This window comes from Chelonoidis abingdonii, chromosome 1, assembly GCF_003597395.2.
Source record: "Chelonoidis abingdonii isolate Lonesome George chromosome 1, CheloAbing_2.0, whole genome shotgun sequence".
NCBI lineage: Eukaryota > Metazoa > Chordata > Testudines > Testudinidae > Chelonoidis > Chelonoidis abingdonii.
The window spans coordinates 315,387,601-315,404,465 of NC_133769.1; the positions used below are offsets into that span (position 1 = coordinate 315,387,601).

Below are 16,865 nucleotides of genomic sequence, written 5' to 3' on the forward strand. Positions count from 1 at the left end.
GTTCATTTATTATCTCCTTCCAAAACAGACTCACTTCCCTGCCTCCTCTGAAACAAAGGTCAGTAACAGCTACTGAAGTCAAACCTAACAAGTGAATAAATAAATACTTATTAAAAATAAAAAAATGCTAAGATGAGAAAAACCACATAGGATGGTACGTCAAGAAATTCACTAGACCTTAAAATAAATGAAACTGCCTTTCCAAGACAATGTCCTACATAAATCTTCAAACCTCAGGTTTAAAAATCTCTGGCAAAGCAGTCTTCAGCAGCTATTTGTTGGTCATCACAGAGAATATACACAAGAAAATAGAAACTGTCATACAGTATCAGATTAGTGTTCCTTCTAGTCTGGTATCCTGCCTCCAACAGTGGACAAGTGCCAAATACTTCAGTGGGAAATATAAGAACCTCATAATGGATAATTATGAAGTAACCTGTTCATAAGGAAAATTTCTTCTTGACTTCCCCTCAGTTAGTGATTGGTTTATATCCCTCATTATCTTTGTATCCACAATAGCAACAGTTGCAAGTAGATACAAGTCTGAAGGGTCTACCAACTATTTCAGCAAGTATCAAAATAGCAAGACGCTGTTCTCAGGCGACTCCATCTTTAGTCTCCTATACTTTTTTCCTGTAATGTTCAGCCGCAGCGGTCAGCTACAAAGGACAAGCGCTCACCAACTGTGTCTGTGGTTTTCTAATGATCACCCAAAGCAACCCTATATAAAAAGGTTTTCTATCAGCAAAACCCCAGCCACAGGTTTGTGGGGGGAGGGCGGGGGGGAAGATGTCCTTAGAATGAATGCTGAGACCAAATGTCACTGCTAACAATCCTACCCTGAAATAACCTGTTTATGTCAAACCAGCTTTAAATCCAGGTCTCCAACACCACCATTTCCTAATATTTCACAACATTAGATCCAAAAAATAAGCAAATTTGTTATGAACTGGGCATAAACAGAAAAATTGCTTTGAAGTTTTGGATAAGAATTAAGATTTACTGAATCTTTAAACATGAATGAATAAGATTTTTAGAGAAGAAATTGTGACAAGAAGAAAATCTAAAAATGAAGATGATAGTTTGTAGTACAGAATATGTATGTCAAGGACCAGGACCAAATCAAGTTTAGAAACAATGTCCTGGCACAGAATAAAGAACTCAACAACCCTTCCTGCTCCAAAACCAACTTTGTATACAAAAAGCTTGATCCCATCCACACTGACCTGCCAAACTGGACAGTTATTTGAATCAGTTTCAAACACTATTTAAAACTGGTGTAGGATAACTATTCCTGGTGCCGTGTACTGTAGTTGAATGTAGAATCAAATTCAGAAAGTTTTATGCCACTGCTGTTCACAAAGTATTTAAATTTCATATTCAAAAATTTATTTTAGATTATCCTACATATGCACTTTAGTAAGTTATACAAGATTACGCTTAAGAGACTACAGAATAGGAATTCTAGGCCCCTGGAATATACACTTGCCTTCACTTTGGCTACAGTACAAGTTTTCCTTTTTAAGTGTATCTAAAGTAGCCACCAACTATTTCTTCAGATATTACGTCATTAGTCATTCTGAGAGAGAAGAGATATAAAGATTCAAGGATTTTTTTATTTTATTAAATAAATTAAAACTGCATTTTTTGCACACAGAACAGTGGCTCAATATCAAATTTAAATTCTGTCCATAAAATCAAGTTTAATGTGGTAGTAACTAAAATTTGTTTCCATTTTAACTACAATTTTTTTCCCATCATTTCATTTGCAAGGGGGATCAAGATTATACAAAGCCAAGGTTAAGTCTTAGGTTAGACTTTTACACTTGAATTGTAATGCAATGAAAGACTCCCACCACTGCAATATAAACAGAACTGGAGACTATGGTAACCATTGTGCCAGCCCGACTTGCCCCCCATCACTAACTAGAATACCTAGAGAATAAGCAACCCTTAAAACTCAACCTCTTTCCCGATTCCACATTAGCAGAACAGGAGCCAGATTCAGGAGCTTAGCTGGTAAAGTTAGGATAGGAGGTGAATATGGTGTGATGGGTTGGGTGGTTGGTTATATTGTGGATTTTGAAGCAGAAGGGGGATGGGTTGGATACTTACAGTTATATGTTCAAAAGCACTTGAGACTTAGGAGTCTAAAGTCATCTCTGTACTATAAACTTAAGTCAACCTATGTTAGGTCCACTTACAGACACCGCAGTAATTACTGTGGTTCACGTCCACACTGCCCTTCTTCTGTCAGTGGTGCATGTCCTCACCAGGAGCACTTCCACCAACTGAAAAGGGGCAAGGTGGGGTGGGGGTGGGGGGCTGACCACCTGGAATTCTGGCTGCCCTCAACTCCTAGCACGGAGCTGAGGAAAGGGGACAGCCCTGCTCTACTTGGAGCACACCACTGGCGCAGGCTTTCTGGTCAATTTCATAGCTCCAGTAAGGAGCCACGAAACTGGCTGTTGGCTTTCATTCTTGTCAATGTAAGTAAGGTAGCATCTTCACAGATGCTGCATTACCCTAACTACCCTGACATAATCTTTACACCTCCCATGAAGATGATATTAGTGCGGTAGGGCACTTATCGGTGGGAGCAAGGCTGGAGTTGTGTTCACAGACATAGCTATGCAGCATAGACCAAGCCTAAGTCACCCAAGCACTTAACATTTAACCCTTTCTCTGCTTCTTCCTTATTCTCCTACCCACTGAAATCCCCCACCACTTGGCCTTTTCCAAAGGGGCAAAAATCTCAGTAGGATTAAGAAATAAAGACAGCCCTTTTTATATACCCTTGCCTGGGTCAGATCCAGCTTTCCAACCTCTATGTTGGAAAGGAGGAAGTTGACTGAATAGTCCAGGAAAAAAAAGATTCATAATCACAGAAAGGAAAATTGCCTGGATGTATAAGAGTGGTGTAATGGAAGACCCATGTCAATCCAGGTACAGACCAGGATCAGAGACTCCACTGGCTGCTTTACTAAACTATCTTAGTGAAAGATAAAAAGCAGAAGTCCACGCTAATATTGTTAGATCTATCACATCCTTTCAACACTGTTGATTCCTGATGTTTACTTGCAGGCAAATCCTATTAAGGATAGATAGGACTGCTGTTCAATGGCTCCACTCCTAGATCTGAGAGAAATCTTGGCAGACCATTTTGGACAATTTCTCGATTAATGAGAGCACTTTTATATGGGGCTTCCATAGCCGCTCCAGACTGTCCCTGCTATTGGACCATCAAGGGTTGGGGAGCCTGGTCCACTTCCCCTGACCACTTCCAGGCCATGGAACCATCCTTGCCTCCTCTGAGGGCATTACACACTTAGTAGTGGAGTGAAAGTAGAGCTGGGTTTCACCAACCACTCCCCAGATCCAGCTGCCTACTGTCCTCCCCCAAGGCCAGGAGCCCCCACCCCTCCAAAGGAGGGTTTAGGAACCCCCGATACAAAGACAGACATAATAATGGGGACCAGGAAAGCATGAGTTCTAGGTTCACTTGTATTGACTGGTGATGACTGTATATCCTTCAAAACTTTTAAATCAAACATTTTCTCATTTCTGAGTGCTTGCAATTTGCAACCAATATAGCATGCTTTTACCAAAGCTTTTGGCCATAACTAAAGAGAACATGAAGAAGTAAAAATTACGTTTTTTTTATATACACACCAAGTGAGGTTATATATAGCATGTGTTGATAAGGTCTGTACATCAACTTAACTTTGAAATTTCTGTCTTTATGTAACAAATCTAAATGCTTATTGTATAAACATTTATATTTTAATATTCACACTCAAAAGCTCTAATATATTAACTACATATAACTACTAAGAGTAAATGAGTAAAAACTATGTGTCCAACAGAAATCATCATACCCTGACAGACTCATGTGGAAAATGCATGGATAAGGAATTTCTATGCCCTCCAAAGAGTTTCTAGACAGTGTTCTCTGCAGAATTTAAAGGGCGAGTCTATTCTAAGATTGACTAGAAGAGTTATTACAGGATTCCATATTCATTGTCTCACTGGATTTCCATATCCAATTCCTTCAATTTGCTAACAAACAGATGTTTTTCTAACTGCCACCCTCATTAACTCATCCTAGGCTCCATCAGTCAAGCTGTATTCTTTCCATCTCATGGATCCCCAATAATAAAGATTTTATTAGACCAAATTCTGGCCACAGATTTTGTTTATTCAGTCCAAGGCAGGGTTTCTCAAACAGGGGTCGCCACTTGTGTAGAGAAAGCCCCTGGCGGGCTGGGCTGGTGTGTTTACCTGCCCTGTCCACGGGCCGGCCGATTGCGGCTCCCACTGGCTGCAGATTGCTGCTCGGAGCCAATGGGACCTGCTGGAAGCGGCGTGGGCCGAGGGACTTACTGGCCGCCGCTTCCAGCGGCACCCACTGGCCGTGGGAGCCGTGATCAGCCGGACCTGACGACAGAGCAGGTAATCACACAGGCCCAGCCCACCAGGGCTTTTCCCTACACAAGCGGCAACCCCTGTTTGAAAAACCCTGATCTAAGGGCTTGTCTACACTACCCGCCGGATCAATATACTATACTACTATCCAGTGGGGGTCAATTTATCGCATCTAGTATAGATGCGATAAATCAACTACTGAGTTCTCTCCCGTCAACTCCGGTACTCCACCAGAACGAGAAGCACAAGTAGGGTCGACGGGAGAGCATCAGCTGTCTACTTACCACAGTGAAGACACTGTGGTAAGTAGATCTAAGTATGTCAACTTCAACTATGCTATTCATGTAGCTGAAGTTGCGTATCTTAGATGGACCCTGTGCGGTAGCGTAGACAAGCCCTTACTGTATTGAGACTACGCCTTCAGAGGCCACCCATCAATCCCACACTAGGTATCTATCTAGGTACTTGTATGACACTCAGCACTGTAGTATCTGAGCACCTCACAATTACTGTGTTTATTCTCTATACCTCATAGCGGCATTATGAAGTACTATTATAGCATTTTATAGATGGGTACCTGAGGCACAGAAAGATTGTGAATTGTCCAAGGGATGTTTATAGCAGAGCAGGAATGAAATTCAGGTCTCCAGAGTCCCAGTCCACAACCTGAACCACAAGGCCAGCCTTCTTCCATGGTATCACAGTAATATCTGATTTCCATTGGACTTCAGATTATGCCCATTGCAGACTAAAGGATTACACAGGTGTTGAAGGCATAATCAGGACCATGAAAACATTACTACTGGTGAAGACATATGAGATTTTCAAATTATTTTTTTCTGTCAAATCCCAACAAATTGAACAAATGATATATCAGTTACTGAGTATGGAACCCAACAATTTTTTTTATTAATTTTGAGTAAATCCATACAGCAAAGCTTCCATATTTTCTTTAAAAGTATAGCCTTTGAAATCTTGCTGCAAAGACAGTCTATCATATACTAACCACGCCTGCATGCAGATGGCAACATAGCTATGGGTAGTGTTAACTTCCACCAATTATCTCAGAGACCCATTTGTTCCACAGTTTGACAATCACCAGTGTAAAAAAGCATGGACACAGAACTGCAGTTCAAGTCACTATCAAAAATAGCCACAGAAATGATGGAATATGGGGAAATAAATTTTCAGTGAAAGATGACTGATTCAATGAGAAATGCTCAAATGACTTGACTCATGTAATACAAATGTTTGTGCAACGTGTAAGTGGTATTTTGTGCTTGCTGTATTTTAGTAACCACATTGTACCTGCATCAAAAGTTTCAAAAATGCTTGGGAAAGTTTACTTGTCCTGAAAGAGTAGGCACGTGATCCCAGAACCCTAGCCACATTAACTGGGGGAAGCAAACCAACACCTGCTGAGGTAGAGCCAGCAGCTCCAAGAAGTGCAGAGACTTCCCCCTAACAGCAGTGAAGTGTGGAAAAGCCCAGCCAGAGCCCATTTCTCCTCCCCAGCCTGAACCTTATACTGTTATTACAGTAGCTCTGAGGAACCCCAATCAAGTATCAGAGTCCCATGGTGCTAAGCACATCAGAGACAAGTAACCTAGAACAACAGTTCTCAACAAGGGGTCTCAGGCCCCCTGGTAGGCTGCGAGCAGGTTTCAGAGGGTCCGCCAAGCAGGGGCAGCATTAATCTCATTGGGGCCCAGGGCAGAAAGCCAAAACCCCACCTCTCCCAGTCCACCTAGGCCTGAAGCCAAAGTCTGAGCAACTTAGCTATGCAGGGTCCCCTGTGGCATGGGGCCCTGGGCAACTGCCCTGCTTACTACCCCCTAATGCCAGCCCTGGTTTTTATATGCAGAAAGCCAGTTGTTGTGGCACAGGTAGGCTGTGGAGTTTATAACATGTTGAGGGGGCCTCAAAGAAAAAGGTCGAGAACCCTTGACCTAGAAAACAGCTACTGCTCCAGACAACTTCTCTTCCTGTCATTCTCACCCCACTCCTGGCCTCACAACACCAACAAACAAAATTAAGCAAGAAAAAAAAAAAATGAAGACGTGTCCATCACTCTGACCATTTTACCTGTCTGCTGCATCTTCTCTTACGCTCTTTTTAGAATGTATGTGTTTTAGGATAAGGACTTTGTCGTCCTAGGAATTTGTGAGAGTTGCTGTAGAATTATGATTAGGACCTTTTATGACTACTGTAATAATAATGGTCCAATGGTTTTTGGTCCTGAAAGAAAATACCAAATCTGAAGATTTCCCCAAACTAATTTTGACAACTCTAGCACCCTTTTTCTGCTGGGAGACAATTAAGTATAAAAAAATTAATCTCTAACTTCATAAGAGGCATTCCAGATGGTAGAGGTAGTAGCTGCTAAAGTTGTTAGCATTGAATGGGTAATGAAGAGAAAAGCAAGAGTAAGTGGAATGAGACTTAAAGATGAATATTGTATGACCAGCCAGCATTTAGAAGCAAATGCTAAGTGTTACTAGAAACTTCAAGTTTCCATCCTTTCCAGAGTTATATAGTATGCTTTTTTAGACTATGAGCTATTAGACCTTACAATTGTCACTACTCTGTCAAGGATTAGTCACTGGTCAAGAATTTGATATAGTCGTTCCCATACTTCAACTAATTCCTTGCAGTTCACACCACTGCAGGTTTATGAGGGGCTGTTTCCATTTCTAATTTACCTGAAAATGCTCGCTTGTAGCTTCAGAAAAAAATGACAAAGATCTTACTCTACCAAATCTAGAAAAGTTGTATTTAAACATACTGAAAAAGTTATGTTTTTAATCAAAGATAGTATAGCAGATTTGACTTCCACAACGTTTGTCATTTTAGTTTAGCAGAAAAGTTAAACATTTTCCACTACGTTCTATTATCTTTTTGTGAGATAGACTAGAACTGGGTGAATTATTCCAGAGAAGCAGCTCCTGAAGAGCTATCCTTCAGTAGCTTCTTGCTCTCTTCCAGCCCTATGGTTTCAAAAACACAGGCATATTCTTGTCTAGCCATTCCTCAAAAAGCCACCCTGAAGACTGGAGTCAAGGGAGACAGAGCAGACCAGAGTATGTTTGGAGATGCACTCTACATAGGACTAAATATTAAATCCATTTGAAAACTGGAATGAAATGGGTATAGAAGGGCAACCACTCATTTGACAATTTGTCCTAGAGAAAGCACATGACACCTGTGCTCTGGAATCTACACTGGTTACCCTGGGAACATGAGACAGGCGCTCTCTCCGAGGATGTACTGTATCGGATGAAGTAACAATGCTACATTCCCCTCAGCATAACAGAGACCAGATCTTGGAACACCCTCCTTCCATAGGTCCAAAATAGTAACAATTTGCTTTCATAGCTCGCTTCCCATTTGATTCATCTGGCCTTTGAGAAGAATCAGGGGCAAGTGAAAAGCACTAGCCAATGCATGGGAGTGTTATTATATGGAAAACTGGTAGTAATACTTACCTGCTTAACACTCTCCATTATAAAATACTCTTACAATCCTTTTTAGAAGCTCTAACACAGGGGTCAGCAACCTTTCGGAAGTGTTGTGCCGAGTTTTCATTTATTCACTCTAATTTAAGGTTTCACGTGCCAGTAATACATTTTAACGTTTTTAGAAGGCCTCTGTCTATAAGTCTATAATATATAACTAAAACTATTGTTGTATACAAAGTAAATAAGGTTTTTAAAATGTTTAAGAAGCTTCATTTAAAATTAAATTAAAATGCAGAGCCCCTGGGACTGGTGGTCAGGACCTAAGCAGTGTGAGCGCCACTGAAAAATCAGCTTGCGTGCCGCCTTCGGCACATGTGCAAGAGGTTGCCTACCCCTGCTCTAACATCTCCACTGCTTGCAGAAGGCTTTTGATATTTGACAGAGAAAAAGGCCCATGTCTAGAGACATACCTTTCATTTACTGAACGAAATTCTGTTCAGATTTGGCTGACTAATAAATAAAGTGAAAAAATTGACACTGCCCCTATCAGCAGCAAAATTTTGGCAGCATGCCAAAATAACTGAACATGAGCAAACATTCTAAAGACCAGGGCCATACAGCTGCAGCAAACACTACATTGAGAACACCTGGAAACCACCAGAGCAGTAAAAACAATGGCAGAGAGAGAGATTCACAGAAATGTAGGGCTTGAAGGGATAACAGGTCATCTGGTCCACACCCTTGCACTGAGGAAGGACTGAGGAAGGATTAAGTATCTTCTAGAACAGTGGTTCCCAACTAGGGATCCTAGGCCCCCTGGGGGGCCACAAGCAGGTTTCAGTGCAGCTGCCAAATAGGGCCAGCATTAGACTTGCTCCAGGGCAGAAACCCAAGGCCCTGTCATATGGGGTTGAAGATGATGCCCTGAACCCCACCACCCATGGTTGAAGATGAAGCCTGAATAATCCAGCTTCATGGGGGGGGGGGGGGGGGGGGGGGGCGGGCGCCCACCTGTGGCATGAAGCCAGCCCTGGGTTGGAGCCTTCCCAAAAGGAGAGGGGGTGGGGGGGGAGGCTAGGGACCCTGCCCCTTCTGCCTGAGGCCCCACACCCAGCCAAGCTAGAGCGGGCCAGGAGCCACAGACCCTCCACCTGCCACAGGGGCAGGGGGGAGGGAGAGAGGAAGAGAGGGAAGGGAGAGAGAGAAAGCAAGAGGCTGAAAGCAGCCCCTGGCCTGGGTCCCTGCCCCTGGGCCCCCGCCCAGGACAGATGGAGGGTTTGCAGTTTCCCAAAGCTGCCTGCACGTCTCTTACCCCAACCTGCTCCGGCCGGGGGATGGGGCCTCAGAGCCAGAGCCTAGCCATAAGAGCCCCGCAGCCAGGCAGTTGAGAGGAGATGCAGACCCTCCACCTGCCCTGGGTGTGGGCAGGGGTGGAGATATGGGCCAGGGGCTGCTCTTTGCCCCTGGGCAGGCAGAGGGTCTGCAGCAGAGCACACACAAACACCCCCCGCTGCCCATGCTCCAGCTGCAGGCCTGGCGGGGGGGGGGGGTAAGGGGGGCCTCCAGGGGAAGAGGAAGGGTGGGGGTGAAAAGTGGACAGGACGGACCCATGCACTTTCAAAAAGTGGGAGGACCATGGTACCCTACTTCCTCGCCTCATTCTGACACCAATGCATGAGGCCCCAGGCAATTGTCCTGCTTGCTACCCTCCAAACGCAGGCCCTGGTTTTCATATGTAGAAAACCACGTGGACCATGGAGTTTTTTTATAGCATGTATGCAGTGGGACGGGGGAAGAGATGGCTCAGAAAGAAAGGTTGAGAAGCCCTGATTTAGACCATCCCTGACAAGTGTTTATCACTGGAGGTTTTTTAAGAACAGGTTTGAGAGATATTCCACAACCTCCCTTGGTAACCTGTTACAGTGCTTAACTACTCTAGGGTATACTCCCATGCCCCTGGAATCTAGCCCCTTCTTGGGGCCACTGTATGAAAAAGGAACTCCCTGAAGTCCAGGTGGGGGGGGGAGAGAGTGCTGGGCTGGGCACCTCTAAGTCCCAAATGCAGCCATACCAATCTCTTCCTGCTTACTCCTACCCCCAGTCTCAGGACATAACCACCAGCAGCTCTTTCCCCTCCCTGGGAAAGTAACCATCTCCTGCTACCACCTAATGTAGCCAGTCATGCAGCTCAAGTGGTAGAAACCTGTGCTGCATGGCACAGGATTCAGGGTTCAGATGCTTCTTATTCATGACTCGGGGTATTACAGTTGTATATGAGAAAGGCAGAGACATTTTAAAAATCTCTGAAGTTACACAAATTTAGGTTGCAAAGTCAAGCTCTCAAAAGTTAGGAAATGCCTTAAATAGTTGCCTACGCACCCTTAATTCTGGTCTCTTATGTAATGCTTTGTAAGAGTTAATTACACGATCACATACTTTTTCCCCACCTCACATACAGTGTGCAGGATGGACACACAAGGGTGCATGGGCAACCTCGCAGATCATGCATTTCCTGACTTTGGGGTAGGAGGGGTTGTTTTGGATTTTTTTACTTTGCAACCTACATAACTTCAACATTTTTCTTTTTTGTAGGTTCTTTTATTTATGACTGCTTGTTGGTAGAGGGGTACGCTGACTGAAATGGTGTGATCTGTAATTTTAAATAACTGGCAGGACACCATGAATCTGTGCATAGGTGCTACTTATGGCTATAAACAAAAATATGAGTGTAACAGACCAGAACCAGGCAAGTAGTCAAGGCAGGGCAGGAAAGGGGTGACAGGAGTGAGAGAAGGTGGGACAGGATAGCATTGAGGGAACAGGTGCAGAGGTTGCAGGTAGACAGCAAATTAGAAAGCTCAACATCAAATTGCATTTTTTTAAAAGTCAGTTTAGTTGCAATGTCAGTGTCAACTTGATTTTTTATCACTGCTTTTCTAAATTAAAAGGTTTGATTATACTTTATATCACAGTTTGCACTTTATTTTTTACTTTGTTAGTACAAGGCCTGGCCTACACTTAAAACTTAGGTCAACTTAAGTAAGCCCCAGTATAAAAACTGCTAGGTCGAAGGAAGAATTCTTCTGTCAACCTAGCTACTGCCTCTTAAGGGGGTGGATATAAAAATTTTATTGAAGTTAATATTTAAAACAGAATTTACACAAGGTAAGAGGGAAGGTACTGTACATCTGGGGACAGGACTGAGTTATGACGGATTACAATTATCCGTTACAAGATTCACGAGATACATTCATAGTACATGAAGAGCATAGACCCAGATTGGGGTGTGGGAGTTTTTAAGACATCGGTGGATAAGTGGGCTCAGGTACGCCACCTATAGAATGTATTTAGAGTCCAAGGCCTTGGCTACACTTGAGAGTTACAGAGCTGTAACTCACTCCTTGTCCAACTGGTAAGGCACATACAGCGCTGTATCTCCCTGGCTACAGCGCTGGTTGTACTCCAAGGGAGGAATAAAGAGAATAGCACTGCTCCTGCAGCGCTAGGGTGCCAATGTAAACAGAGAATAATCTTACTGCGCTGAAACTGACCTCCGGAACCTTCCCATAATCCTAAGTAAAGAAAGATGACTTTTTGTTTTGTTGTGAACTCGGGGCTCCGGGACCTGTTTATCAAAAAAGCGAACACAGCTCCTGTTTGCTGTGAATGAGCTCCCTTTGGAACGCCCACAGCTAGTGTTTGCTTGAAGAGAGGGGAAGGAAGGGGCTTGAAGAAGAAGCATGGCGGAGTGCGGGGGGGGGGGGGGGTCTGTTTCGGGAGGCTGCTTTCTGTTCTGAGGGAAAAAACAAAGAAGGCATTTGCTTTCAGTGAACAGGTCGGAACTTGCAAGGCAGCTGCAGATAGAGTGTTGGCTCCAAAAATCCACTCTCCCCCCAGCCCACGCTCCCTGTCACACTCCACCCCACCCCCCTCTTTTGAAAAGCACCTTGCAGCCACTTGAATGCTGGGATAGCTGCCCATAATGCACCGCGCCCAATGCCACTGCAGATGCTGCAAATGTGGCCATGACAGTGCGCTGGTAGCTGTCAGTGTGGCCAGACTGCAGCACTTTCCCTACTCAGCTATACGAAGACAGGTTTAACTCCCAGCGCTGTACAGCTGCAAGTGTAGCCATACTCAAAGTCAGTAACGGTGCAGCAAATAAGTACATGGGTGAGGTGCAGCCCTTGGTTTGTCAGGGAAGGAAGTGGGTTGTTTCCCTGACCAGCGGTTTTAATTACTCAACTTGGTACTGACTGAAGAAACACAGCTTCCATTGCTGTAACATGTGTCTACACCAGCGCAGAGTAGCTGCAGTGCTGCATCTGTAATGCTTGTAGTGTAGACATGTCCTAAGTGGTTTTGAGACTTTACAGGACATGCCCAGTTTAAATAGCAAACTTTAAAACTCCATAAAAGGCTTACACAACTTAAGTGTTGCATAACTATAAGCTCTCACAGACAGGGCCCATGCATATTGAGAAACTAAAAATCAGTCTTTTCCTACAGAGTTTAAAACTGCAAAGAATGTTTTAAAAGTACAAACTGAGCGTGAAACAACAATTAAGGCTTTTCATTGTTTATAAAACAAAACATAAGCTAATTTCATGATTACAATTTGGTGTTAGACTATTACTATTCCATTTTTCAGAAGGACCACATTTGAGATATTAATAATACTACACATAGGTTGAAATTCTGATCCTCTGGGCATAGCTTGAGTAGACTGGCTGGCTGTGTATGCAGGCAACCAGCACAGGAATAGGGAGACAATTCTTCCTCAAGTCTGGAACCAGGGCAGTCCAGTGGCCCATCCTTTGCAGTCAGTGGACTGTACAGTGGCCACACAACTGCTCACCAAGATACCCCTTTCTTTTCTCCTACAGAGGAGGTACTGCAAAACTTGGCTCTGTGGTACACAAGATACCACAAAGTCCCACTGTGCTCTCTTTCAAAGATCTAGCCCTGCAGTACAAGAGAACCAGTCTTTTTGCATATAGAAGGATTCTTCCCTTAAAAATGTAAGAACCTCTCAGGTTATAACAAGAAAAGGTGGTGTTACAGCATAACAGACCCAACAGTGAAAATATCAATGTTAATTACAACTTAAGAAAAGAATAAGTAGATTGGTTTGCCAGAACATTTTGTACTTGACCAAAAGTGATTTTATAATATTCAATAATATTAGTTGAACAGAAGCTAAAGGAAGATGGTTACTTAAACAATGTACTCTACATTAATTCAAGCCTGGTTAGCAGAAAGAAGTCAGTAACCATAATCAAACAACAGATGATAAATTGCTATGGAGCATTTTGGTCAACAGTTTAGATCATGCTTTCAGTAGATATTCTTTACTTAAAGTTATCTACAGAAATGAACATTAAAAAAAAAAATTAGAGTATCTCCTATAATACAAGAACATCTCTGTTGTGGCACAAGTGCCAAAGCACAAATAATTCTCAAACCATATCAGTTACCAGATCCACAATCTTACAGGAGGCAACTGCTTTGTAGAGCCCTTTGTGGTACTATTTTTAATCCCTTTCCCAGTATAACAGCGGGTCCTGCAGGATCCCAGTCCTACTGCAGAGCTCTACACTAGTCCCACACAGAGCTCTATTGCTTTGCCCAGTATAGCATATATTTTATTAAATCAATGGAACATCCCTGTCAAAAACAGTATCTTTTACTCAGAAACAGCTCAATCCATTAGTATCACCAGATGGTAAGTACATAATGTTTTGGGGCAAAACAAGCAATATTGTTCTAAAATAATCTCCTGGATATTCTGGCAGCCTAATAGCTAGCTAGGTAAAGCTATTAAAAAGGAAACTGCTACTGTTTACTTCAAGATGGGTACTCTGGACAGCCAGAAAAAGGATGACCACCAAAGTTACTGGAATACGGATATTAAAAACATGCCATATGTTCTATGATTTTGATTCTTTTTTCTATCAGATTCTAAGTTTCATTTAACACACACTTCTAACCTTAAATTCATTATTAGGTCAATGTGCAACTTTTATATACTTCTATATTTTTCCTTTCAAGAAGAATATTTTTGAGATATGGGCATCAATGCTAATCTGAAATAGGTTTCCTTACCAGGTTTAAGCTAAGCACCCTTTTTCTTAGCATAGATGCACCCTTTGGCTCGACATGTGCTAACCTAGTGTGACCCATCACCTTGTATAGACATGCTCTGAAGCATTTTACTTTCCAGGTAGGGTGACCAGACAGCAAATGTGAAAAATCAGGATGAGGGTGGGAGGTAATAGAAGCCTATATAAGAAAAAGACCCCAAAATCAGGACTGTCCCTATAAAATTGGGACATCTGGTCACTCTATACACAGGGAAATTGTGTTCCGCATAGAAATAGCAGAATTATTCCACAGCACTTATTCTGGCAGCCCCTGATTGTATTTTGAAATGATTATGCTTCCAAAGCAGAGTAATTAACAAGAACAGAGTGTCCACATGAGGGAGTTACTCCACTATAGCTATTCCAGTATAACTATTCCCATGCCTGCCAATTTCCCCATACAGACAAGCCCTTAAATCCCCTCAGCTCAGTAGTCACCAGTTTCAAACAACTGCGTATCAGGCAATTTAGATGACAGATCAGATTATGCTATGTGGGGACCCTCAGCTTGCTCCTGCTTTTATCTTCAACCAGTTAGGCCAGTGGATGGGAAGGCAGAAGCTTAAGTTCAGCACTGCTACAACAAAGCCAGTATTTGCAACAGAGAGAAAGAAAGAAAGAAAGAAAGAAAAGGACAGAGGGAGAGGCAAACAAAAAAAATACAGACCAAGATTGAAAATGAAGGGGGAAAAAAACAAAACAAAACAGAATATAGAAGCCAATTACTTGGTGTGAGGGTGGGACATTTTTGACTAATCTAATTATCACTGTTAAATTGTCTCCCAAAATGGAGAGAGAAAACCTTTCTGTAAAAAGATTGCATTCTCCATAGAAAGAGCTTTGTGTGCAAGGGAGATTTACCACCACCAACCTGAACCGAAATTAAGATAAGACTAGCTTACATTGTGAATGTCATCTTTACAAAGACATGGTTCCTGTTAAACTAGGTCTGCAAACTGCCTCCACCCAAACAATAGTAGTAAAGGTGCGAATTCTGCTCCAACTCAAAATTTACCTTAAAAGAGTGTACATTCAAAGTCTATTTTGGATTATTTAAAAGTTATAATCAAACATAGCAACATAATTGAGGAACACCCTCAAATGGAGTCAAAACACATTGACAGTATATTTAGGCTCACCATTCCCTTTTTCATCGTAGATTAGCTTTCATTTCAGAGAGATTTTTTCCTCATTATTTTAGCTAGAAAATGACAGACATCAGCCCCTCCGAATTTCTCCTCTTTTCCATAGTGGTTACAATGAAAGATGCCCACAGTACTGAAGGCTAGTGGAGTCAAAATACCTAAACAATCCCCTCGGGGATTCAGTTACCTTCGTAAAAGAGACAGCATTTCAGATTTGGAGAGTGGATTAAGGAAAGCTATCCCTCTATGCTGCCTGATGTAAGTAGCAGATCTACATTGCTTAGCAGATCTACATTGCTAAGCTACTGCCCTCATTTCAAGAACCATCTCGTGTCATTTTAAAGACTAGGGGATTTAAGCAAGAATTGGTAGTGAAAACTAGCGACCATGACAATGTGTGTGATAAAAAAAGCTCAACTGAGTGTGGGAGCGGCCCTTGCAGTTTCGCCACTGGCCCCTATAGCCCGGCCTAGGCAGGCCTACAACATTTAAGAGAGAAATAGCTGGCAGCCTTTAGCACCAGCGCCGACATGCGAGGGACCTGCGGCGGGGTGTTTGGGGGAAGGGGTGTTACTGCCCGAAGGGGTGGCACAAAAGGCAGCCGGCCCCATTGTCCAGCCCATGCAAGCGCCGCCGATCCCTCCAAGCATCAGGCAGGGAGACGAGGAGGCAGCTGGTTAGCCGGGCGACGAGGGAGCCCTACGGACACTGGCGCATCCTGCCGCCTGCCCAGGCAGGCCCAGCCCCACACGCAGCCCCATGTGGAACAAGCCGGGGCGGGGAGCGGCGCGATCGAGCCCCCAGCCCGGCAGCCCCCCACCTGCCCCTATCTCAGCCCCGCCGTGGGGAGTGCGGAGACGGCGGCCGCCATGGGAGAGGCGCAGGCCCCGCGGGGCGGCGAGGGGAGGCGGTGGCTGGCCGCGCACCCCCTGCCGGGCTCCCTGCTCCCTCCCCAGGCCGCGCCCGCATGACGGAGAAGAAAAACCCGGCGGCATTTTCCTTGCGCCACCGCCGAACGCCCAGCGGCCACTGCCCCCGCCGGGCCAGGCAGCCGCCCAGCTCGGATCGGGGTGCGGGCCCCTCCCCTCGAGCCCGCCCGGGGCGGAGGAGGGGGAGGAGAAGGAGGCGGCGGCCGAACTCAGCCCCGGCGGGAGCAGGACCCGCCGGCCCGGCCCGGACTCACCTCCACGTCGCGGCCCTTGTTCTTGAAGCTCTTGATGCGGTGGTTCTCCAGGCCCGCGGCGGCGGCGTTCTCGGCCATGGCTGCTCCGGCGGCGGCTCCCAGCTACTGCGAGACGGCTCCGGCGGCGGCGGGGAGGGGGGAGAGGGTGGGGGACGTTCAGTGACGAGCGCGAGGAGGAGGGATGGAAAGCAGGGGCACGCGCCGTTGCTGAGTGACGAAGAGCGCGGCACGTGACACTGTAGAACACACCTCCTCTGCTTCAGGCCCGGCGCCGCCGCTGCTGCTTGTCGTCCCTTCCTTATGCTAATTTGAGGGACGCCTACTTTGCATAACTTGGAAGCCATTGCAGTAGCGAGCGGCGGAGACTACAGGCTCCGGCATGCAATGCGGTTTGGAGTCTCGAGGCTGTACGCCGCGTTGCACTCTGGGTCTTGTAGTCTCTGTGAGCCGCATTGTGACGCGCTGTGGGTCGCCCAGTCGCGGAACACATAGAGCGCGCTGTGCGTGGCGG

The 16,865-nt window shown here is 44.7% G+C and overlaps 1 protein-coding gene across 1 annotated transcript in view; it reads right to left on the reverse strand.

Annotated features, from left to right (window-relative positions):
• The window catches only part of KPNA3 (karyopherin subunit alpha 3), a 100,595-nt gene extending 83,968 nt beyond the window's left edge, over positions 1-16,627 (reverse strand). The window contains exon 1 of the mRNA XM_032774087.2: positions 16,355-16,627. Coding sequence (XP_032629978.1) covers positions 16,355-16,432 — 78 coding nt within the window. The 5' untranslated portion in view covers positions 16,433-16,627. The remainder of the gene's footprint in view (positions 1-16,354) is intronic.
• Between the last annotated feature and the right edge of the window lie 238 nt (positions 16,628-16,865).